General features: G+C 41.1%; 1 protein-coding gene across 1 annotated transcript in view; it reads right to left on the bottom strand.

Annotated features, from left to right (window-relative positions):
• Positions 1-13,811: 13,811 nt before the first annotated feature.
• The window catches only part of Slc25a36 (solute carrier family 25 member 36), a 35,086-nt gene continuing 24,877 nt past the window's right edge, over positions 13,812-24,020 (bottom strand). The window contains exons 5-7 of the mRNA XM_052187585.1: positions 22,340-22,406; positions 18,036-18,325; positions 13,812-17,515 (exon numbers count right to left, since the gene is read on the bottom strand). Of these exons, the coding sequence (XP_052043545.1) occupies positions 17,322-17,515; positions 18,036-18,325; positions 22,340-22,406 (551 nt within the window). The 3' untranslated portion in view covers positions 13,812-17,321. The remainder of the gene's footprint in view (positions 17,516-18,035; positions 18,326-22,339; positions 22,407-24,020) is intronic.

Raw genomic sequence — 24,020 nt, 5'->3', positions numbered from 1 at the left:
ACAGTCTCATTTTGGCTAAATTAGAGCATTCATTCATAAACTAATGAATATGTGACACAAGTCTGGATATATTCAACAGTGCTAATAGTGTAGGGTCTTGCTCATTGGTTCGCTGTGTGACTCAGGGTCTCACACTGCAGCGAAGGCCAACCTGAAACTCAGGATGCATCCCCTGGCCACCCTCAGACTTGTGGCAAACTTTTGTAAGTGTTGGGGTTCCAGGCATGAGCTGCCACACCAGCCTAATAGAATGATACTACTGGGTAAATGCCTCATGGTAAAAACTTTTATTCAAACTATATTTAATTGGCCTTTATTACAGAGGACTATAGGATAATCCTTTTTTTTCCTTTGTGTTTCAGTGACTATAACTTATCAGACTTCTGAGATTGATGCACGATGCTGTCCCCAGGTTCCACAGCCTCCTGGTACCTGATCCTGAGGGCAGGAAGAACCTACTAGAAGTCCAGATAGCAGCTCCAAACCCCACAGCAGGTGCTGCCACCCCCTAGAGGCCTTGAGAGTGAACGGTGCCTTTCTCTGGCCAGGTCCTGAAGCCTTTTCAGCTAGGAACAGGTGAGGCATTGGGATGAATGGCTTTCTCTGAATCATTTTTCATCAAATTAAAAAACCAAGATGGCCTGGTAACTATTTTCTTATTGCTTCAGGAATTACCAACTCCTAGAGAGGTCTAGAGGACAAAGCCCTTCCCACAAAAGCCTGACAACCTTACTTTGATTCTTGGAGCTCACAGTAGAGAGAGAGAGAACTGAAAGTCATCATCTGACTTCCACACGTGCGTGCGGTGACACACATGCTCTACACACATCATATGCATGTAGAGACACACATATAAAAAATAAATAGCTGGGGGCTGGAGAGATGGCTCAGCGGGTTAAGAGCACTGACTGCTCTTCCAAAGGGCATGAGTTCGAATCCCAGCATCCACATGGTGGCTCATAACCATCCATAAAGAGATCTGACACCTACAGTGTACTTACATATAATAAATAAATAAATATTTAAAAAAATTTTAAAAAATAAATAAATAAATAAATAGCTGGGCGGTGGTGATGCACGCCTGTAATCCCAGCACTCTGGGAGGCAGAGGCAGGCAGATTTCTGAGTTCGAGGCCAGCCTGGTCTACAGAGTGAGTTCCAGGACAGCCAGGGCTACACAGAGAAACCCTGTCTGGAAAAAACCAAATCCAACAAACAAACAAACAAATAAATAAATAAATAAATAAAATTAGAAATTAAAAATACCCTGTAATAACATGATACTTTTCCTATGGTATCTCTTCTCTCTAGAACATCAATGTAAGAATATGGACAAAATAAGATATAAGTGTGGGTTATTCTACACAAGAGCTAGCCTGTGCTCTAAAAATATCAATGTCTCAAAATTAAAGACTGAAAGCAATCTCAAAGAAGAGTAAAAAGATGTGATAGCTAGCTATATGGGATTGTGAACTGGTCCTTTCACAACAGGCACAGTTGAGAATGTGTTGAACATGATAGCTGTACTGCCTGATTCAGGTTTTCCTTAACTTGATCATTATTACATTGTGATTGTATAAAAGAATGTGCTGACCCCTCATTATCTTATTAAATCCACACAGTATTAGTAGCAATGCGATTTCTCTCATTGCTGGTTTTGTTAATTTGCCCCCCTCCTCAAGGTTGCTGCTGTCTTCTCCTCTTTCTCCCCCTATTTTCCCCCTGCCGCCCCCCCCCACCTGGCTTGCTGCTTACTATAAAGTTTTGACCCAGTAGACATTCAGGGCTTCTAATCACCAAACTGTGTGACAGGTGTGCTAAGGGGCCCAAGCTAGCTTGAATAAAAAGGCCCTACTGTGATTGCATTGGATCAGCTCCTGTCTGGTTTTTTTTGGGGGGGGGGGGTGTGGGGAAATCGCTAACTGGCACTACACGGATACAGAATTTAGCATTACAGTACATAGTAACAGACCAAACCTCAACAGCACGCTGTGTAGTTACTTTGACAAATGCTGTCATTTGGACCTTGAGTGACTCCTTGTGTTAAGGGTTTGTTTCCCAGCTTTAGTGCTATTGAGAGGTGCTGGAGCCTTTAAGAGATGAGGTGTCTGGGAAGAAAGGTCACTGAATATGTCTTTTTGTTGTTGTTGTTGTTGCTGAAATAAATCACTCTGACCTGGGTCAACTTGAAGCAGAAAGGGCTTATTTAGCCTACAGCACATGGGCCATCATGGAGGGAAGTCAGAGCAGGCACTGAAGCAGAGAGCACAGAGGGACGCTGTTTACCGGCTCACTTCCCCTTGCTTGTTCATCTAGCTCCTTATATTAGTTCAGGACTACTTGCTGGGGGGTGATCTGCCCAGAGAGGCCCGAGACTCCCCTCCATCCATTAGCAACCAAGAGAATGCCCGCAGACATGTCCACTGGCTAATCTAATGGAACCAGTTCCTCAACAGAGATTTCCTTCTTCTGGGTATGTCAAGTTGACAACCAAGATTAGCTATCGTTGGGTGTGTCCTTGTAGGGGGATGCTGGGATCCTGCCCTGTCCCCCACCTCCACTCATGATTGCAGCTGCTCTGAGGGGAGTGGCTTTCTTCTGTCTTGCCATTGGCCCAAAAGCCATGGAACCAATGAGTGCTCACTGAAGCCTCTAAAACCGTGAACCAAAAATGCATCTTGCTTGATATAAAGTGATTTTTCTCAGGTTACTGCAACACAAAGCTGAGTAATACAACAAACTGCCACCAACCTAGTGGCTTTAAGGAACCCAGACTTACGTTCCCATCGTCATGAAGGCCAGGGTCTGAGACGGGTCCCACTAGGCATTTCTTTGTGGAAACTCCAGCCTTCCCGCCCCTCCCGCCCCCCTTTTCCGCTCCCAGAATTTGCCTGAATTCTTTGGCTCACAACTTCCTTCATCTCAAAAGAACATGAGAGCTGGCTGAATCTTTCTCACAATATCTCTCTGGTCCTGGCTTTTCTCTTCCTAGTTTCAAAGACATTTGCGATTGAATTGGGCTTGAATAGCCCAGGATAGTCTCTTAGCTTAAGGTCTGCTGATTAGGACCCTTAATCCCTCCTTGCCATACGCACATGTCTGACGTTAGGATGTGGAACATCTTCAGAGACTCAGCTAACACAGACGTGTGTGCTGTGTGCATGCACACATACAGAGGAAATGTATCAAGATGGTAACAAATGAGTTAATAAATGAGTATAATTAAAACCTCCTGTAGGTTTGATTTTTTTTTTTTTTTTCAAGATGAAAAGTCTCATTTGGAAAAAGAAAACATCTCCCAATGACGGATATTTCAAGCAAGCACAAATATACAATTCATTACTTGAAATTCAAAAGTACTTAAAAGTGACCACCCCTCCCCCATCTTTACAACCCCACACTACTGGGAACTTTATAACCCTTTATTCCGTTGTCATGGCGACACATTTCACCGCAGAATACCCCCAGCTTTTCTCCTGGGCCACACTGCTTCCCCTGCTCATATGCTGGGTGGGTCCTGGGTCAGGCACCCAGATGTAAACAGGGAGAAAGCCCTCTTCTCCAGGAGACTGGTCAGTCAACCTGCCCAAGAAACATAGGGTGTGGTCATCGGATTGGGGAAGATGAAGAGTGGGAAAGAATGGCCTCCCAAAGTGCTACACACCAAGCTGTTTCTATGGGCAGTGTGGTAAATCGTTTAGGAGTTTAGAGCTTCGCCGAGCACAAACAAGTCAAGGACAAACTACTGGGGACCCAGAACCCTCAGCCCAGTAATAAGGGGAAAGCGTGGAAGCAGATCCTTCCTCAGTTGCCTCCGTCGCCTCCTGGCAGATGCAGTGCCACTGTGGAGAGTCCTGGAGATGGAGGACCAGGCGTCCAGTCCCTAGAAACTAAGTGGTGAGTGAATATCCTATTATTTAATATCTGAGTGAAGTCTGGGAGTAATTTGTTATACGGTGACAGAACAGAAAAATATTTTCCCCTGCCCCAGATGACTATCATCAGAATTTGTTTCCCATTCTCTTGGCTTTCATTTATCACGTTGACGGGCACCTGCCACCTGCTTGACTAGATGCTTGGTTGCGTTCTTCAGGTTTGATCTTTCAGCCCTGGCTTACTTTTCTGTTTACCGCTATGATTTACTTTTCTTATTCAAAATCAGGCTCCTGGACCGAGTCTGGCTGCTCTTGGAGTTCATTCATTTTCCCTCATGTGAATTTCTCCACTCTCCTGTTCTTGGACAGAGAGAGTGTTTTCAGTGCTTTGCTATGGCAACCAGGCTGCTCTGCGCATTCTTGTGTGACTCCTGGAACATCTGAGCTATGTTTTCTCTAGGGTCTGTGTCTAGGAGCAAAGCAGCCAGCTCATCCGCTATCAGCATCAACTGCGGAATGCATATTTCCCCGTGTTGTACAGCCTCACTTTAGACAACTGCAGCACCTAAGAATTTCTTTGTCCCTTATCCATTTGATATTGTCTGACTTACTAAAGTTTGCATTTTTGAAAGATTTAAAAATCACCTTTCATTGCAATTTAACTTGCTGTTTCCTAATTGCTAATGTGAACCCCCCATACACATTTATTATGGTATATTAGGTTTTATTCTCCTGTAAAATGCACACTTGTGACCCTTGTCCAGATTTTTTTATTGGGTCGCCTTTAACAGACTGATTCATAGGAGTTTTTATGTATTCTGATTCTGTCCCTTGACAGTTGTATACATTGCAAATATTTCCAGGCTTTGGATTAGATTTTCCTTTTTGGGAAGTATTTTGAGGAAAAGACGTTCTAAAATTTAATGTAGACTAATTTACCAGTCATTTCCTGTCTGGAGTGCACTTTAATATTGAGCACAGAAAAACCTTTTCCTCCACTAGTTTACAGAGACTTTTCTCCTATGGTTTCTTACAGTTGTAAAAGGTTAGCCTGTTACATTTAAGTCTAACACACCTGAAGGGGGATTCTAGGACATGAGGTGTGTATCAACTGGCGATGATTATTTAATTTGCTATCATTTCATGTGGATAACCACAGAGCCAGTACCATTTTGTTGGATGGTCCATCCAGTTTTATGCTATTTCTGACCCAATGAAGTTTCTTTTGTTTTCTTCTTCTTTTCTTTGTCAAGTGTTTTGTTATGGAGTCCAGGCTGGCTTCAATCTCTGAATCTCTTGCCCAGGCCTTCCAAGCGCTGGGACTGCAGGCGTTCACCACCACACCCATCTTCCAGTCAAGCCTGCTTTAAGCCTGTGAGTCTGTTCTTGGCTCTGCCTTCAGCACCATTGTTTTTTCTGTATCCCTGCATTCAAGCCATATGGTCTTTAATTATCCCAAACTTTGTTAACTACAGTGTCACCCTCTCCTCACCTCTGGACAAGCATCCAAGCTGTTTGGACCTTTTGTTCTACTGTGTAGTTTGGACTTTTCTGTGTGCCTGAGTGTGTGTGAAGGTCAGGTCAACCTCAGGGGTTCTTCCTCAAGAGACTTACACCCTGTTGAGACAGGGTCTCTCACTAGGGCTTAGTGATTACGCTAGGCCATCTCCCTAGTGCTGGGGAAATATTTTAAAACCAAGGAAAATTTCCCCTTTCTCTCTCTAATTTGCTAAGTGATTGTAAACAAACACCAGGTTTTGCTGAATGCTTTTCCATGAGGATCATGGTTTTCCTTCATTAAACTACTGGTATAGTAAATTTATACTAATAACTTATTTAACAATAAATGAACCTGGGATTCTTCCGATAATCCAATTTTTGTCATACTATTTTTTTTTTTTTTTTTTTTACAAAATACCATGACTAGGGCTGGTGAGATGGCTTACTGCTCAACTCTGCTGCACCTCGTTCCCAGGTCAAATTTTGGTTCCCAGCACCCATGCCAGACAGTACACAGCTGCCTCTAACTCCAGGTCCAGGGGATCCGATTCTCTCCTCTGACTTCTGCAAGTAGTTGCATATATGGGCACACGTGTATAACAAATCCTTTTTTTTTTAATGTCATGAGTTTGAGGCATGGTAGATTAGATTTGTAATCCTAGCATTCAGGAGACAGAAGCAGGTGGCTGTAAGTTTGAGTCTAGCCTGGCCTACACAAATAGTTCCAGGCCAGACTATAGAGGCCCTGTCTCAAAAGAAACCAAAAAGTCCTTTAAAAAGCCAGGAGTAGCCTTAGTTTGCTACGAGTCTATGAGTAAGATTGGCCTGCAGCTTTTGTCACTTTCATATCAAGGGATAACCAACCAGCAAGAAGAGAGTGCAGAGAAGGGCCTGTTTGCCACCCTCTGGGAAAGCGTGTAAATCTGGAGGGATCTGATCCTTGTGTGACTACACAACAGATGGCTAAAACCTTCAGGGGTACTTGTATTCGCAGACAGGTATTGATAGTCTTGGTGATCCTTATAATTTGCAATTTTATTAACATTTCTATGATTATACAATTAAGATGAGCTGCATTTTTGCTCAGTTTTTTCTTTATAACAGAAATCCAAAACCTAGTGACTGAAACAGGTTTTCTTTTTCTTTCTTTCTTTTTTTTTTTTTTTTTTTTGGTTTTTTTGGATTTGGTTTTTTCGAGACAGGGTTTCTCTGCATAGCCCTGGCGGCTGTCCTGGAACTCACTCTGTAGACCAGGCTGGCCTCGAACTCAGAAATCCGCCTGCCTCTGCCTCCTGGGATTACAGGCGTGCGCTACCACTGCCCAGCTAGGTTTTATTTTTCTTGTACAGCAGAGGTGGGTTGTCCAGAGGGTTGGTGGCTTCGCTATGCTCCTGGTACCCAGATTCCTTTCTTTTCCCTCAGTCCCATAGCATTGGCTTCCGGCTGCCTTGTCACTGGGGCTTAGCCTCACGCATGATGGTCTCATTCCGGGCAAGATGAAGGAAAGGGAGCAAGATGCAGACAGAGTTGAGACAGGCACATTGGTCTTTATCTGTTGTTAAAACTGTGGAGACGAGCACACTGTGTGTGTGTGTGTGTGTGTATGATATATATCATTCATTTGAAAAGTGCAAATGCATGAACTTGGACAGCTACTATCAAGTTCTCCAACTGCTCTAGCCAAGCAAGACTCAGTGATTAGCAGCTGAAAAGCAAGGATGAAACCCAGAGAGATAAACAGCAGCATGAAAAGAATCAGCTTCAAAGACTAACTACCTAAGATATGTCTGTCTGGTATGTCCGGGCCAGAGCGGTTGGGAAGGAACAGGATCCTAGATAGGGTCATTTAGGTGTGATGCCTCTGGAAAACTTCAATTCCTACTCTAGTGCTCAAAATCGGTACTGGAGCAAAGTAATCTACATCACAGAGATGGAGGCATCCCAGGGTCCAACAGCATGGAACTGTCAGGTTTGATCTAACTATTGCTGCCACCTAGTGGCTGTCTTCCTTTACTTCGGAGGCTGAAATCTACGTGCTAAGCATGGTACCTGCCATTCCTTGAGGCCAGGAAACCATCAAGAAGCTGGATATATATGTGTGTGTGTGTGTATGTATACTTACATTTATATATAATATATTACGTACATATGCAAATATGTTATATATTATATATAATATATACTAATATATATTACATTTGAGAAGGTTGAGGAATGTGTTCTAAAGGAACTAGACTTGAATTTCATGTATGCCTGATTCTTTCTGCTTGCCTCCCAAGCACCACTTGTGAACTAAGAATGTGGTCTGTATGTCAAACTGGGGCCACTTCAAAGGGGAAAAAAAGTGTGAGAATTGTACCTATGACCACAGGCCTCTCGTATCATGCAATGTACCAACCTAAGCTTCTGGCCTTAAAGGCCTTTGCAGTGGTCTAGGCTTCTGGCCTTAAAGGCCTTTGCAGTGGTCTAATGAAGGTACATCTGAAGACTCAGCACACAAGGAACACTCAAAAGCATAGACATACTTAAGATGAAAGATTATGTGGTTCTTCTGCACGTCTGGTGACAGTAACATACGGTTTAAGGGGTTGAGTCACTCAGGGATTTGCAACTTTTGGGCTCTGCAAATTTAGAGGCCTAGGTCTCCAAAGACAGCAGCATTTCTGCAAACATAAGTGCCTATTTGAACTATAAGATATATTTGCCACAATGGCTCTTTATGTCTCGAGGCGAGAAGAGACACCGGTTTAGTCAATGGAATTGACTGTCATCATTCGGTCAAAGATTGGAACATGTTTCCTAAAAACAGATTGGGATATGATGGTATCTCAAAGACTCACTTGTGGCTCTGGCCCACTTTCAATGGTAACTAGACAGGTATAGCAGACTCATGTTCTAAAGAGGGTACAATAACCAGATACCAGTCCTTTCAAAGATGGAGGTTTGGGTTTCACTCAGAGTGTTCTACAAATGCCAACTAGAACAAGTTGGTTGAATGTTGCTTATAACAAGTATATATTTAGTGATTTTTTTGTGTGTGTGTCAATATGGTGTTGATACATTCAAGCTTTTAGATTTCTCATAGATGTTTTTACTCTTTTTAGGTTCGTTTTGATGTGTATGCATGTTTGCTTATATGTATGTGTATACGCTACATGTATGTTGGTTGCCTATGAAGACCAGAACAAGGTGTTGAAATCCCTGCAATTGGAGTCACAGACTATTGTTGTTGTTGTTTTGAGACAGGGTTTCTCTGTGTAGTCCTGGCTGTCCTGGAACTCACTCTGTAGAGCAGGCTGACCTCGAATTCACAGAGATCCTCTGTCTCCCAGAGCTGGGACTAAAGGCATAGTCCTCTATAAGAGCAGTCAGGCGCTCCTAACTGCTGAGTCATCTCTCCAGGCTGACATTTTCATTTCTATTATGAGCTTATTTATAGAGGTATCTTGACATCCACAGGATGAGGCTCCACATCAATCCACATGACCTACCTGTGTTCTATGCCCCTACAGGACAACACACACCTGGTCACAAGGGGAGTTCGGTATCCACGGGATAAAGCTCTACCTTGGCCTACAAATCAGCACGGCCCACCTGCATCGCAGAAGTTTACATGGGTGCCAGTCTGGAAAACTCACATTAACTCATAAAAGCAAACCAACCAGTGCAGACAGGAACGGAGCTATTGTACCATGATTGTTATTTATCCCCTCCTCTTCTCCTTGGTTGTTGTGCACACCAAAAGAAATGTAATAATGTTTTAAGGAGAGAGAGAGAAACTGTAGGACATGTACAAACTCATGGCTACTACGACCCAAACTGGATGAAGAACGAATAACTAAAACCAGGAAGGAAACTTTAAAAAATTCCTAGAGAAAAATGAAAACACAACATTTCAAATCCATGGAAAAATTATGAAGGTGGTCTTAAGAGGACAGTTTACAGTTATTGGTGCCTTCAGTACCAATACTGAGGTAAAAGACATCACAAATGAATTTAATTAATGATACAACTTATAGCCTTGGGAAAATAAAAACAAACCAAATCCCAATTACTCTGTGGGAAAAAATAGTGCCATCAGGGAAGACATCAATGAAATAGAAACAATAACAGAAAGTACTAGGAATCAATGAAACAAAAATTTGGTTATTTAAACAGCTAAATGCAGATGTTAAACCCTCAGCCAGATTAACAGAAGAAAAAGGAATTAATTAGTTAAAAAAAAATTAACAGAGAAAAATGAAGCCTGCTGGTAGTGGCCCACTTGAGGCAGAGGTAGGTGAGTGAACCTCTGTGAGTTTAAGGCCAGCCTGGTCTACAAAGCGAGTTCCAGAACAGGTATGGCTCTACACAGGTATGGCTCTACACAGGTTTGGCTTCTGTCTCAAAAAAGCAAAATAAATAAGTAAATATAATAAACAGATGAAAAGGGACCCATTCCAAGAGATACAGATGAAATTTATAACATCATTAGGTCTGGGGCTGGAGAGATGGTACAGTGGTTAAGAGCACTGACTGCTCCTCTGAAGGCCCTGAGTTCAAATCCCAGCAACCACATGGTGGCTCACAACCATCCATAATGAGATTTGATGGCCTATTCTGGTACATCTGGGGACAACTATAGTGTACTTACATATAATAAATACATTTTAAAAAATCATAAAAACAAAACAAACAAACAAACAAAAGAACAAGGCACATGCAGGGCAGTGGTGGCGCACACCTTTAATCCTAGCACTTGGAAGGCAGAGGCAGCCGGATTTCTGAGTTCGAGGCCAGCCTGGTCTACAGAGTGAGTTCCTGGACATCCAGGACTGCACAGAGAAACCCTGTCTCGGGGGTGGTGGGCGGTGGGAAACATCATTAGGTCTTACCTTAAAAACTAATATCCCACTAAACTGGAAATTCTGTAAGAAATGGGTGGACTTATAGATATATATGGCCTATAAAAATAACATGAAGGTGAGCAATTATGGGTACATTAGTAATTTAAATGTCCAAACTAAAAAAAAGGCCCAGGTCTAGATGAATCCCTGGTGAATTTTATCAGACTTTCCAAGAACTAAAACCAGTGTTCCTCCAAAAATATTCCATAGGATAGAAAAGGAAGATACATCACCAAACTCCTTCATGATGCTCCTATTAGCTTGATACCCAACTCAGAAGTTTTGTTTCTGAAAAGAAAACTTCAGATCAAGTTCCCTGATGAACGCAGACACAAAGATTCTCAACAAACTACCTGCAAAGAGAATCAAGACTACATTTAAAAAGGTCATTCCCAACATCAAGCTGGTCTTAGTTCTTAAATAATATCAATAAATGTTATCAATAAATAATTATCAATAAATATTATACCTTTCACGTTAAAAGTCTCAAATATACTCAGAATATAAGGAACAGCCGGGCAGTGGTGGCGCATGCCTTGAATCCCAGCACTTTGGGAGGTAGAGGCAGGCAGACCTCTGAGGCCAGGCAAAAACAAAACAAAACAAAAAAATCAGTATAAAAAAAGCTGCAGTCAAACCTGTATTTTGTTAATATAATACAAAGGTGTCCATTTTCTGTACTCTTATTCAATCATAGATTCAAGGCATTCTAGAAGCCTTAAATTAAAGCTACAACCTAAGCAGACAAATAAAAGAAAAACAGGAAGGAAGTCCAAACACCTCTATTTGTAGATGGTATGATTCTATACACAAAAAGACTATAAAGAAACTACCAGAAAACTCTTAGAACTGTTGAGCACAGCAAAATGGCTGGATACAAAATTAACATAAAACCCAACAGCCTTCCCACACACCAGTAAGAAAGAAACTTGAGGCAATAAAAGGAAACAATTCTATTCAAAATAGTTTAAAAAGTACCTTGGGAAAAAAAATCTAACAAAGGTCAAGAAAAATCTGTATAATGGAAGTGCCTTAAGTTTTACGATTTGTACAAATGTGACAGTAAGGTATGGTAAATATTTGAGGGTTTCTACCCCACCTTAGATCATTTAGTTTCCAAATAAAGTTCATAAAACCTTTATATTTATAGTAAGACTAGAGCTGGTCAGATATCAACCCTCTCTGCCCTTTCGTCTACTTCTGTCAGGAATCCCGAGCTATGGCTTGCCCTGTTCCTTCTGGGCTGCTCAGATTCCAACTGGCCATGTGCTCATGGTCTACCTACTCCATGGTGACTTCTTCCTTCTCTCTTGGCTTCTCCTCAGACCCCCAAAAGCCTGAGGAACCAAAGCCCCACCTACCTCTATTCTGCCTAGCTACAGGCTGTGGCATCTTTATTCAACCAATAGTTTTAAATTAAGGAGCACGTTTTGCACAACAAAAGCTGGCGTGTGTGAGAATTCACTCACCTCGAGGCAACTAGACCTTGGGATATAGAATTACGCATTCAACATAGCAACAGACCAAACCTCACACTAAGGCTGAGAAAACATAAATCCAAATTCCTTGACATTTAGTAACACACACACACACACACACACACACACCCCTACCCCTTAACATGAGATATGAACTAAATCATACTGATCTCCAGGCCATCCAACAGGCTTTTTTTTTGGATTTCGTTTTTTCAAGACAGGGTTTCTCTGTGTAACCCTAGCTGTCCTGGAACTTACTCTGTAGACCAGGCTGGCCTCGAACTCAGAACTCCACCTACCTCTGCCTCCCAGAGTGCTGGGATTACAGGCGTGAACCACCACCACCCGGCTTCCAACAGGCTTCTTTCTGTGCCTCCAAGAATATGTAATTTTGGAAACTTAAAACATGACAACTGTAAGGTAGAACCAGGAGTACAATTCAGTTAAACAACTACTATTTAATATGTATGTGTGTAGAGGTCGAGTGTCATTGTCTGCACAGGAAACTCAAAGGATAACTGGAGGGAGTTGGTTTTCCTCCCACGGTGTGAATCCCACTCAGGCAGTCAGACTTGGTAGCAAGCACCTCCACCTGCTTAGCCACTTTGCCTGCCCACTAACATCCCCTACTATGTATGGATTCACCTGGTTATTTTACAAGCTTTTTGGTTTAAAAAATATTAACTTTCCTGAAATTTATTAGAACAAAAAAGTTATTGTAAAAATGTCACTACCTAGTTAAGGGTACATACATCAATTTAATAATCTAAACAGACTTTTAATTGAATATTTACATTTCAAATGCTAAAACCTTTCCCCGTTTCCCCTCTTCCCCCAAAACTACCCACCCCTCCCTCCACGTGACCCACTCCCACCTCCCCCTCCTTGATCTCCCTTTGTTGGGGCATCTATTGAACCTTCACAGGACCAAGGACCTCTCCTCCCACTGATGTCCGACAAGGCCTTCCTCTGCCACTTTTGGCTGGAACCATGTGTACCCCTTGGCTGATGGCTTAGTCCCTGAGAGTCCTGAGGTGTCTGGGTGGCCAACATTGCTGTTCGTCTCATGGGGCTGTAAACCCCTTCAACTCCTCCACTGGGGACCCCACACCCAGACCAATGGTTGGCTGCTAGCATCTACCTCTGTATGTGTAAGGCTCTAGCAGGGCCCTTCTGGAGACAGCCATATCAGGCTCCTTTCAGTATGCAGTTCTTGTTGTCCAAAATAGTGTTCGGATTTGGTGACTGTTTATAGGATGAATCCCCAGGTAGGGCAATCCCTGGGTGACTTTTCCTTCAGTCTCTGCTCCACACTTTGTACTTTGTCTCCATTATTGCTCCTGTGAGTATTTTGTTCCCTTTCTCAGAGGAACCAAAGCACCTCCACTTCAGTCCTCTTTCTTCTTGAATTTCCTGGTCTGTGAATTGTAACTTATTTTGAACTTTTGGGTTAACATCCACTTATCAGTGATGGCATACCATGTGTGTTCTTTCGTGATTGGGTTACCTCACTCAGGATGACACTTTCTAGTTCCATCCATTTGCCTAAGAATTCATGAATTTGTTGTTTTTAATAGCTGAGTAGTACTCCATTATGTAACTGTACCACGTTTTCTGTATCCATTCCTCTGTTGAGGGACATCTGGGTTCTTTCCAGCTTCTGGCTATTATAAATAAGGCTGGTATGAACATAGTGTGGAGTATGTGTCCTTATTGCATGCTGGAGAATCTTCTGGGTTATATGCCTAGGACTAAACAGACTCTTATTGTTCAATGCTGTACAAATTGAATTTGTTTTGACAGATTTAAGCACTGGGCTCAAAGATCAATAGATGTGTAAGATCACACACCAACAGATACAAGGTATGAAGGAACTACACTATCTGACCTTTTTATACCCTCAGATATTATCAGGTTTAAGAGGCAGAAAGTTTTTTGCATGAATGAGCAAATATGTAACCCAGAAGACAATGTAGCCTGTCCCCCACACAGCATACCACCAGTATGATTGTATCTTCACCATTACAAAATATTAAGATATATATTTTAAAAAACACATTTTCAAAAGCATATTTTAATTTTTTTGAATTTTAATTCAAGTACAAGTCAGCTAGTTAACATAAACAGAACATAAATGCACATAATTTGCAGCCATGTACAGAAATGCAACAATAGCAGCACTGCATGAATGGGCAAAACTCATCAGCTCTTTCAAAGCTGACTACACTGTGAGTGATGGGTCTAGTGTAATTCACATCCACTGGGGTACATTCAGAAAGTTTAGCATAACTGATCACAACTATCCTTTAGTTTCTAAAATGGATAGCATAAAAATTGAGGTGCAATTAAGGAGAAACAAAGTTATAGGGGAGAAGGTCCGTGAGGGGGCAGAGAGCACTCTTTATTTTATATAGTGAAATTCTGCCTTATTTACCCAGATGCATCGGTCTTCTTAGGAATGTTGAAAGTCTCGGTAAAGGAGGGTGACAGCTGTGCACCAGCCCCACAGGGGTCCCTGTCAGACTGGCAGTTTGGACAGAAGAGCACATGAACTGAGAAGTATGAAGGAAAGTCCTCAGAGAAAGGGGAGATTGATTTCTACCACTTAAGTTCTTCAAACTGAAATCATTATTTCACGGTGATTTTTAGAAGCCAAACATGTTTAAACTTTAGAAAACGAACATTTATTCTTCTAAACATCCCAAACTGTGCTCATCCTAACAAGGCTACTGCAAGCGGACATCCAGGTTTATGAGACAAAGGCTGTGTCACCTAACAATGCTGTCATGGTTTCAGAATTACAAGCTAGCTCAAGCCCCTCTGAAGAGTCAGCTGATTCTACACAGCTGTACCATGAGAACTGAGCAGAGTTCATGAGCGTGGAGGGCAGGTCTGTACTGCTGGCACTTAGTAGCAAAGGCAGGAGAATCAGGAGTCAAGGTCATCTTGGGCAACAAGAGCCCCTATCACCACAAAAACAAGCAAATAAAAGTTGAAGAAGAAACCCAAACTAACCCAACCCAATGCCAGGAGTTTGGTGGTAGCTTGTTCCCTGGAAACTTAAAGCACTGTATGGCAACCCACTGCAGGTGGCACTTCACCAACTGGGTTATCCAAATGTCAAGCATTTGAGGCACAGCAGTTGCGGCTGTGTGGAGCTATTGCTCCAGCCCGACCCTAAGTTCAATTTTCTGAGAAGACTGCAACAAAAGTATATAACAAAGTTCACCCTAGCTCTTTAAGACATTAAAAAAGATTATCTGATTAAAAACGAGTTTTTAAAACATCCAATGCTCTGAGTATGCACTTTTAAAAAACATTACAATTAAAATCTTCAAAGAAACACTTCATAGGCAAACTATATAGAACACATATATGGTTTTCTCTTTTTGGATTATCTCAGTCATAAAGTAAACTATGGTAGACAACACTCAGGGAAAAAAACGAAACAGACCTCCTCACTCTGTTCCAGCAGCTGCTTTACAAGTAAACACTAAGACTCCAAAGCCCCATCCCTGCAGATCACATGCTGACTTTAAAAGCTGAGTACAATGCACTAGAGGGTAATCCAAGTTTTACTTGTAAAATACAGACTACTACATGTTCATCCCGAAAGGACACTTATCGTGGATTTGCTACGACAACACAAGCTGTTCCTTGGCTGCTGGTTTTCATGATCTGAGATCTGTGTGACACAGGAGAACATGCCCTACATTCAACATAATTACGTGTTACGGACCTTCACAGAGCAAATGGCGCTGTATTAGGCAGTATCAATGGCACCTGAAGAGGCAAACACTATAGCCTGAGACCTTCTCTACAGATTTAACTTAAACCCCCAGGTAGGGATTTATTTTTTGGTATCTTCCATGTAATAGATGTCAAAGCTGCAATAATTCCAAAGGTAACAATCTAAACTTGCCTTTGGTCTCCAAATAAATCGGAATATTTTAAATTCCAATTAAGCACCTAAGAACATCCAGTTACTGATTACAAGGAAGTCAAGGTGAGAGAGAAACTTAAGAGGGAATTAACCTTCACTGGTGACAGCAGAGAAAGCTTTCAATGTCATGCAGCTTTTCCATAGTAGTGTGGCATTCCACAGCACTTCAAATACTGTAAGATCTCCAAAATATACCTAAAGTCCAGAAAAATACTATGAACACTGCTTCTGCCTAATACATAACAATATTAAGAAATTAACATGAATTCTCTCCTAATTCTTACCCCCTCAAAAGGCCACAAAGTGCATTCACAAAGTCACTCTGAAGAGAAAGCCATTGCACAAAATGTAAAGTTAAGGTACACTGACTGATGAGTACCACAGTAGAATTTAATTGTACAAGTTTTATATGCCAGTATAGCAACATCATAGGAAAATCTATAGTATTGCAGCAAACACCTTTCTAATGGCCATATATATTAAAGTATTTGAAGATGCTGCTGACTCAGAAGCAAAATTTAAAAACTGTATCTTTTTAAAACAATGAACTAAAACTAGCCTGACTCTATGAGAGCATGTAGGGAAATAAAGAATGTTTGTCCAATGTAGCGCACTTGTTTACAGGCTCTCTGCCAACTAAGATTCGCTGTATCTGATAGCTGAGGCTGTCTTTCTGTAATATTTATATTGTCCTAAAATATTAGTATCACTTCAAGGAGCCTATAAAGGTCAAAACAGAAAATTACCATTTCCTCTACCAACAAATAACTTATATAGATGTGGAAATAATTCAAAGGTTAAAATTCTTAATGTGAAAGCAAGTAGAAAAATTCAAGTTGTTAGTTTTCTACTTTAAAGTAAATAATATGTAGGTACAAGACTGTGATAATCACATTATGAATCAAAATTACATCCATTCCTGCACTGCATAATTGGAGAAGGTATGAGAATGCTCTCTCCATCACTGAGTCAGTATCCACTAGCTTATTTTATAGTCCCAACCATTAACTATGTGTGTTTGATATGTTAAAGTCCATATTATGATGAATATCTTTTAGCTGTGACCAAAACATTTTAATGTTGAAAATATGAAGTATTTAGATAACTATTTCACTAGTTGTCAAAATACAGTGATTACGGGTGTCAAATAACTTAAAACACTGTAACAGGCAGGCCCTCCTGGGAAACTGGTACCGAGGATCTACTTGTTATTTTACAGTATTGCAGGAGAAATTCAAGTTAGTCATCTGTAATTGTCACTACTATCTTTGGAAAATTACAGTACAGTATATACTTAGGAATGATTTTGTTTAAACAACCAAAAATGCTCATGGAATTAACACTATATTCCGAATGTCATAAACCAGTAACAAAACTGGAACTGGTGAACAAGAGTAGAGAAAATGGCAATTTCGAGAAAGGAATGCTTTTCAAAGCATTCTATAAGAGGCAGCCCAGGGTTTCTTCACTGAGAGTTAATGTGGTGTGGTACCTTACTTCCTAAAACCAAGCTTCCAGTCAGCCATAGCAGTTACATGTTTCCCCACTACTGTCTTCTGTCCACCATGCTGGCTTCAAGATTCCATGGTCCACTGTCATCTTTTGGTCTTCCTGCTCTGTAGCATGGCAGCCCCTGCTGCTATCCGTTGAGTAGGTAGACCACCAGTTCATAGGTGGCCATCATAATGGCTGTGTTTGGAATCTGTCTCACTAGATGAGTTGTTAGACCGCGGTAAAGAGACCCATAGCCTTCTTCTTGAACAATCAAAGACAATGTCTGAAAAAAAGATCTGTATTTTGTCCCTTCTTCACGTAGTCTTGTTCTTACAACTTCTGTTTAGGAAAAAAAAAAAAATCATTTTATTGCAACATCACTGCTTCCTTTTTACCCTCCTCCAACCAAGCACAGAACTGATCTGTCACTATAAACTCACGACAGTGATGCAATATAGACCTTACTGAAACCAGTCAAACTGTATAAACACCAAACTAATACAGTCATATACACTATGATATAAGGGTATAAATATAGCCCGATGAACAAATTATATTCATAAATATAGTAAAGATGAATACAGGATACATTAGAAGCAATTTTTTGGTGGGCATGATTAATGTGCCAATATAAAATAATATAAAATTGTTTGGTTCCTTGTAATTTAAAGACTTTAAATCTGGGATCCATTTCTGACATACCCTTGGGCAAATTAAAAATTTTAACATTTCTTCTTGTTTTCCATTTAAAAATGATGGCATAACTAGACTTAGAACTCTAAGAGCAGCATCTTCCTAAATGGCGCTGAGTCTTGTATGCCCCAAAGGGCAGGCATTCCTCTGGCCCAGGCGCTCTCACCGTGTGGATACGCTATGGTTGTGGCACAGGTTTTTGAGGTGGCAGCGGCGAGCATCATTCTCACAAAATCCGATGCTTCTTTCACAGACTCCTCATCAGGCTCCATCATAGAAGCAGCCTTACATTCCAGCAGTTTTTGCTTTATACTTTCATAAATAACAAAATGGATAACTGTCTCTGATATGCCGGCATAGGAGGCAGACATGCCCCTGTAAAATCCTCTCAGGCCGTCTGTCTGATACACTTTACGAACACATTCAAAAGCACCCATTTGCTTTTCCCCACGATTCCTGCAAGAAATAAAGGGAAAATATTACTGACATTAAGCACTGGAAGATTTGTGTCGGAGCTAAGAAGGTCCGTATTTTTAAATACGGCGCTCTTTTCTTCCCCCACCTTTAGGGAATTCCATGCCATGCTCAAGTGTTGACCCAAGGAAGACTCAGAAAGCATCAAACCCCAAACGCTTACACTGTGATGATTCCAGTTCTAAGGAGGCTAAATTTCCTTTGCACTTAGTGACATGAAACAACGAGGGTCAACATTGTCAGCACTGTGGTGTGTGTATCACAATCTCAACACTCTGGGAAGAAGAGACCAGTGGATCTTTTATGAGTTTGAGGCCAGCTTAGTCCACAAAGTGAGTTCCAGGCCAGCTAGAGCTACATACATAATAATTAAGACTGTCTCAAACTAACCTCGCCCCCAAAAGCCAAGGGAGGTGTTAAATTATGATACTGCACCTTAAAGGATCATAACTAGATTTCTTTCAATTTCACAGAAGTTCATCTGAAAAGTTACCAGATAAATATAAGACTACCTTGTAGCAGCCTGGTAAATAATGACTCAATTCTTACATTTACAAAGTGATTACTCAGTACCTTTCCAATTATAATCTCTTTTAGTGCCACTTAAGGGTACAGTAGAGCCAGGCAGTGGTGGCGCACGCCTTTAATCCCAGCACTTGGGAGGCAGAGGCAGGTGGATTTCTGAGTTCGAGGCCAGCCTGGTTTACTTTGGTAAAGGAGGTTTCAAGACAGCCTATAATGGACTGTGTCATGTGGTTATAAGTGATCATTTTATGCAGAAAGGGGGCAAGCAGGACAAAGAAAAATATAGATTATACAGTTGAAGAAAGAGCACCAGGAAATGTAATATCATTTGTTTTATTGTTTATTTTATTTATTTACATTTCAAATGTTATCCCCTTCCCCAGTTTTCCTCTGCAACCCTCCACCCCACCCCAATCCCCCCTGCTTCTATGAGGGTGCTCCCCACCCCCTTAACCACTACTGCCTCACTGTCCTAGCATTCCCCTACGCTGGGGCATCCAGCCTCCACAGGACCAAGGTCCTCTTCTCCCTTTGATGTCCAACAAGGCCATTCTCTGCTACATATGCAGCTGGAGCCATGGGTCCCTACATGTGTACTCTTTGGTTGGCGGTTTAGTCCCTGGGAGCTCTGGGAGTTCTGCTTGGTTCCTATTGGGTTGCAAACCCTTTCACCTCCTTCGGTCCTTCCCCTAACTTCTCCATTGGGGTCCCTATGCTCAGTCCAATGGTTGACTGCGAGCATCTGCATCTGTATTGGCTAGGCTCTGGCAGAGCCTCTCAAAGGACAATTAAACCAGGTGGAAGCAAGTTCTTTGTTCAAAGAGATTAAAAAGTTTAGTTGGGTGGTGGTGGTGGTGGTGGAGCACAAATGCCTTTAATTCTAGCACTCAGGAAGCAGAGGCAGGAAGACAGATCTCTGTGTCCAAGGCTAGCATGGCCCACAGAGTGAGCTCCAGCCAGGACTACACAGAGAAACCCTATCTCCAAAAAAAGGGTGGTGGTAGGGAAGGCTCAGTGGTTGTTCTTTCCAGCACATATGGTGGCTCATAACCATCTGTAACTGTAGCCCTGTGGGATCTGGTACCCTTTTCTGGTGTGCATATAGACAAAACACCCTTATAGATAAAATACATAAATAAATCTCTAAATTAAAAAAAGGTTGAGGAAAGGCCTGATTCAAAGTGGAATAAAAGGAGTGTTACCCTCGGGGTATGATCCTACCTAGCTAATCCAGACCTAGACCTAGAAACTATCAACAAGTCTTTTACCTGTGGTCTTGAATTCCATTGACAATGTGTATAATCAATCAATCAATCAATCAATCAATCAATCAATCAATCAATCAATCAATCATCAATCAAGTTCTTCTAGAGAACCCTGACTAATACAACCAGATAGGATCTCCAATTAAGAGGTATAATCTCCATTTTTTACGCTGAGGCCAACAGGAGCTGAGACGGAAGACCTCAACTGCACTGCTTCCTCTAGTCTGCTCTCAGTTGACAGAACATACTTGAAGTCTTGTACTTTAGATTCCCCGAGATTTACTCTTATTGGATCTTGATTAAAACAGGCTTTAAAAAAGAATCATCCATTGATCTATCCATTTAAGTTAAACCTCACTGACTCCTGGTGAATATTATAACACGAAGCAGCATATGCTCAACATAGCTTTGTTGAATGAATCAAGCTCCTCCCCCCCCCCCGCCCCCAGTAAAACTGAGGTCAGTGGTAACTAAAGAAGTCTACCATCACAGGAATGCTACCTCCCAGCTCAGGGCTTGTTGTATATAGGTCACTGGACTGAGCAATTGCCCTTTCTCTAGACCAGCTATGAGGTAATGTATTTAGCTGCTGGGAGGCTCTTACAAGTAGCCATACAGGTAATAATCACTACTTTGGCTTGGTTAACCTAGCATCCCCCAATAAAAAGCACATAAAACTCCAACATACATGCAGTTTTCTTATTTAGACTGTCTCATTATCAACCATTATATAGCTTTTGCTTTTGGTGGGAGATCCACATTTCAAATGAAACAGAAGCACCAACAAATACTCAACAGCTGGCCCTCAGTACTAGAAAGTGCTATGCAGAAGGCTGGGGAAGAAATTTCAACCACAGATTAACTCGCTGTGTACTCAATATGCAACAATACTGATTAGCTAGGCAAGATGAACCTACTGGTGTAATACTGGCAGATCTATTCAGGGGATGCCCATCTGCTTTCTGACTGGATCAGACAGAGGCTTGCTCCAGAGGAAAGGCTTCACATTTGGTTCTGAAAATTGGTCAAAGCCCATGACTAAGTGGGGAAGTGGTTGCTAGGTGGACATGACAGGCCTGTCAGATGGCCTTCTAAGTAGCAGTGCTCATGCATGGAAGGATGCTACTGCCAGCTTCTTTTTACAAAGGGGAGCTGTGACTATAGACTGTCAAAGGACAAAGAGTTAATAACTGTTGCACATTTAGCTATAAATGGGATGTCTGCATAACCCCTTCCAAGACTCAGCAAACACTGTTGGAAGATGGGGTGGGAAGAATGTGAGAGACAGAGAGATGACACAGAATACCAATTTCTAGTCATGACATGAGGATGGCACTTAACTTGTGGCAGTCGTGATAACCCACATGGAATCTCTGTAAGACTGCCAGTCAACACTGCTGAGGGAGGGGAAGGGGTTCACAGAATGCCATTCTCTCCTGAGGATTTAGGTGCAGTTAAAGGTTGATGGGGGACAGGATATCTTTAGCAGTGTAACTATTTTAAGGGGCCTACCCTCTCGTAAACAAACTCTTACCCATGGCTCCTGGAAATAACCCTAAAGAAACTCATAGTAGCATACATACAAAAGACAAAAGGAAAAATGGAGCTAGTATCACTGAGATGGAACAGGAGAATGTGTGTGTGTGTGTTAGAAATCCTGTCCATGTGTGGAAATGTAATGCCATCTCATTTTTGTATATAAAATCAGCAGCCAGAAAAGGATAAATGAGAAAAGACAACTTGGCCTTGAAGAATTACAAATACACATTTATACATAAAAAAAAATTAGCTAAATCCATGTTAGCTTATTTTTTTTAAGAATAAAATATTCTTAATTTTTTTTTTTTTTTTTTTTTAAATTTAAGGCTGGTGAGATGGCTCAGCAGTTAAGGACACTAGATGCTCCTGAGTTTGATTCCCAGAAACCACCACATGATAGCTCACAACCATTTATAAAGGGGTATGATGCCCTCTCCTGGCACACAGGTGTACATGCAGACAGAGTATACACCCATTTACAAAAAAAAAAAAAAAAAAAAAAAAAAGACTATCTTAGGCTAGGTGTGGCGACTCACCTGTAAGTGAGTAACACTTGGAAGGCTGAGGCAGTCAGATCAACATGCACATGAGGGCAGCCTGTGCTCCTCCTGGGCTACAGTAAGACCCTGCCTCAGAACCAAACCAAACCAACCAAGTAAGAACATACCTTGCATCAAGCTGTAAGCGAGTCTTTATAAGCCAAATGGGGTTGGTTGCAGTGATTGCAGTAAAACCTAAACAAATATATTTAAAATGATGTCAGTAGACAAGAAACATTCACATTAAGGATCTTTACATTATGTCAATCTATAGTAAAGAAAACGTCTATAAATGTTTAAACTATTAACTGATATAAGCGTTACACTTTTCATTTTATGTCCAGGTAACCATGAAAACCTGTTCACAATTCTGGCCTTCCTAGATGATTCCCTCAGGAGCAGACTCTGACCTCACCTCAAGTGTTCTCTTAACCTACATGCAAACAGGGTGTTCTTGACTCTATAATCCAAGTTCACAAACATGCATTCTAGAACAGTTGCCTGGGAGTGACTCTATCACCTGCTACACTACATTTAAAGGGAATCTTATATAAATGGCATTATACTAATATTTTGGTCTGTGGACCAGAAGTTTGGCCCAGCATTTTTTTTTTTAATAAATATTAACTCAGAGGTAAGATTTCTGTTAGGGTTAACACAGTGGGGCTACTTATTACCCAAATAAACGAAAACTCTTAAAAAGTTTGTCCAAAAAGTTACAAACCAGAATTTTTCTCCCTTCTACAGTGAAGAAAATCAGTAGGGAAGAAGTACCTCTCTGTCACTAACATTTACCTGCAGAGCAGCAGTGGCCACGGTGGGGTGGCTCAGTTTTAGGGTAGATTAGGATCTCTGGAGCAGTGTGCTTCTGGGACTAAGCAATATCTTTTAATTTTAGGAAAACAGCATAGAAAATGCTATCTTAATGACAAGAATTTATAAAGATGTTTCATCTATATAAAAGTATTTGTTTTGCTTTCCCAAATAATATCAGTAACACAAACTTCACAGAATTACATTTATTCAACTGGCCTTTAAATTCACTGAAAACTCACACAGAGAAATAAGGAATAATTATCAAATACTATCATGTCAATTAGGTCGCTTTAGAAAGAAATACTATACCCAGCACATTTAATATGAGAAAAATGCTGTGACATATTTAATCCTACTATAAAAGTTATGAGAGCCAATCATAAACTTTCTTTGGCTTTAAAGCTGCTACTCCATGAAGTGAAATGATCTAACTCAACTGTTCTTCCCTTCTGCAGTATTAGGTAATTTACTCAAACTTTACTTCTTCTATGCCCTGTTTTAACCCTGTAGAAGTAGCCACACCTCACACAAAGGGGTGTCCCAATCAAGTCTATTTAGCAAGATAAAGTTTGGCTTATTAACTTTTTAATATTTTGACTAGTATATAGTTTCTGCTTTTCTTTTTTTCCTTTTTCTTTTTTTTTTTTTTTTTGAGACAGGGATTCTCTGTGTAGTCCTGGCTGTCCTGGAACTCACTCTGTAGACCTGGCTGACCTTGAACTCAGAGATCAGCCAGCTTCTGCTTTTTCCAAGTGCTGGGATTAAAGGTGTGAGCCACCACTGCCCGGCAGTTTCTGCTTTTCTTATGTGCTTTTAATACTACATAAAGAGGAATGATACCATTAACTTTGGCATTAGCAGGTAACAACATAATGAATTTGAAATATGGACCAGACTGTCAAAAAATATCCTTTTTAGTAAGAAGTTCTTCTCATGAATTTATTAGTGGTGAAAGAAAAACATGACTGTCAGACTAGTTTAAATATTTGTCTT

Source organism: Apodemus sylvaticus, chromosome 7 (assembly GCF_947179515.1).
Source record: "Apodemus sylvaticus chromosome 7, mApoSyl1.1, whole genome shotgun sequence".
NCBI lineage: Eukaryota > Metazoa > Chordata > Mammalia > Rodentia > Muridae > Apodemus > Apodemus sylvaticus.
Note: the sequence above shows the minus strand (reverse complement) of the source record. Positions and strands in the feature narration are given on the sequence as shown.